General features: G+C 58.6%; 1 protein-coding gene across 1 annotated transcript in view; it reads right to left on the bottom strand.

Moving 5' to 3' along the window:
- EAH_00034170 (hypothetical protein, conserved) overlaps positions 1 to 1734 on the bottom strand; it is a gene marked incomplete at both ends in the record, with an annotated part of 18006 nt that overhangs the window by 1196 nt on the left and 15076 nt on the right. The window contains one exon of the mRNA XM_013395821.1: positions 125 to 1709. Within this exon, the coding sequence (XP_013251275.1) occupies positions 125 to 1709 (1585 nt within the window). The remainder of the gene's footprint in view (positions 1 to 124; positions 1710 to 1734) is intronic.

The following is a 1734-nucleotide window of genomic DNA, read 5'->3' as shown; positions in this document are numbered from 1 at the left end:
GCTGCTGTTGCTGCTGTTGCTGCTGCTGTTGCTGCTGCTGTTGCTGCTGCTGTTGCTGCTGCTGCTGCTGTTGCTGCTGTAAAGTAGACACAGTAAAACGAAAACGGAACGGAGGGAAGACAACCAGAGAGTCGGTAGCCTCGCTCGGGTGCTGCTGCTGCTGTTGCTGCTGCTGTTGCTGCTGCTCCTGCTGCTGCTGCAGCAGCAGATGCCAGCTCGACAAAGGGGAAGCAAAACTTTTGCTGCGTCTTGCTGTAGCAACTGCAGCAGCGGAGATACCAGCAGCACAAACCGTTCCTGCTGCTGTTGCTGCTGCTGCTGAGAGACCACAGCAGCTTTAGGCTGCTGCTGCAGCACCGCCAGGACCCCTGCTGCTGCTGCTGCATCTAAAAGCAGCAGCAGCAGCACTAAAGTCTCCTCCCTCAGTAGGGATGCGTCTTGAAGCTGCAGCAGCAGCTGCTGCCAAAGGATGCCTGCTGCTGCAGCAGAAGTACCAGCTGCTGCTGCAACAGAAGAAGCAGCTGCTGCTGCAGCAGAAGCTGCAGCGGCTGCTTCTGCTGCTACGCCAGCGCTGCTGTAGTTTGCTGCATGCGTTTGGGGGTCTGCTGCTGCTGCTGCCTTCCCTATTGCTGCTTCGTGCAAGGAGCAAGCAGCAGCAGCAGCAGCAGCAGTAGGAGCAGCAGCAGCACAAGTGAAGGGCACTCCGTCTGCTGCAGCAGATGCTGCAGCAGATGTTGCGTTCACAGGGGAAAGCGGCTGCGAGATAATTAGAATTTCTGCTCCTGCTGCTGCTGCTGCTGCCTGGCAGCAGCAGCGCTCATGGTTCTCGCCGCAGCACCAGCATATACCTCCTCTGCTGCTGCCGCACCCGCTGCTGCTGCTGTTGCTGTTGCTGCTGCTGCTGCTGCTGCGAGTATTCAGAAGACTCCAAGGAGTTTCCTGCTGCAGCAGTAGCAGCGCTACTCCCTGCCACATGCAGTGAAGTACTTCTTGAGATACAGCAGCATATCGCCTCTGCTGCTGCTGCTGCTGCTGCTGCTGCTGCAGCTGAGACTCTAAAGTGCTATCGCAGAAACCAGGAGTAAATGCATGCAGCAGAGCCTCAACAGTGGCGGGAATGTTCCAGTGCTGCGCAGCAGCAGCCGCAGCAGCAGCAGCAGACCCTGAAGCTGCTTCTCCGTCGCTGGCCTCCACGGAGGTAGCGTGCCTCCTTCTGCAGCAGCTGCGGCTGCTGCTGCTGTTGCTGCAACTGCTGCAGCTGTTGCTGTTCTGTATCCGTTTGCTGCGTCTCCTGGCTGTACTGGAGCTGCTGCTTCTGTAGCTGCTGCTGCTGCTGCTGCTGCTGCTGCTGCTGCTCAGTACTAGCGAATCTAAGGGTCTTTCGCGCTGCCTAGTCCAGCGCTGTGAGCCCAACTGCAACTCCAGTTGGCTTCTTAGATGCTGCTGCTGCTGCTGGTGCTGCTGTTGTTGCTGCTGCTGCTGCTCCTGCTGCTGCTGCTCCTGCAGCTGATGCAGGTCCTCCAGCTGCTGTTGCTGCTGCTGTTGCAGACGGAGGTGAGCTTGTGCAATTGCAGCAGCAGAAGGCTGTACAGCAGCAGGAAGAGTTCCTGCTGCTGCTGCTGCTGCAGCTGCAGCTGCAGCAGCAACGGTAGCAGCACCGCGCAGGCTGTCAATCGCTTCTGCTGCGGCGGCACTGCTGCTGCTGTAAACTGCAGCAAGCGCCCCTACATCCAA

Source organism: Eimeria acervulina, genomic scaffold (assembly GCF_000499425.1).
Source record: "Eimeria acervulina Houghton genomic scaffold, Eah_scaff346, whole genome shotgun sequence".
Taxonomy (NCBI): domain Eukaryota; phylum Apicomplexa; class Conoidasida; order Eucoccidiorida; family Eimeriidae; genus Eimeria; species Eimeria acervulina.
The sequence above is the reverse complement of the archived record's forward strand: the minus strand, read 5'-3'. Positions and strand labels throughout refer to the sequence as shown.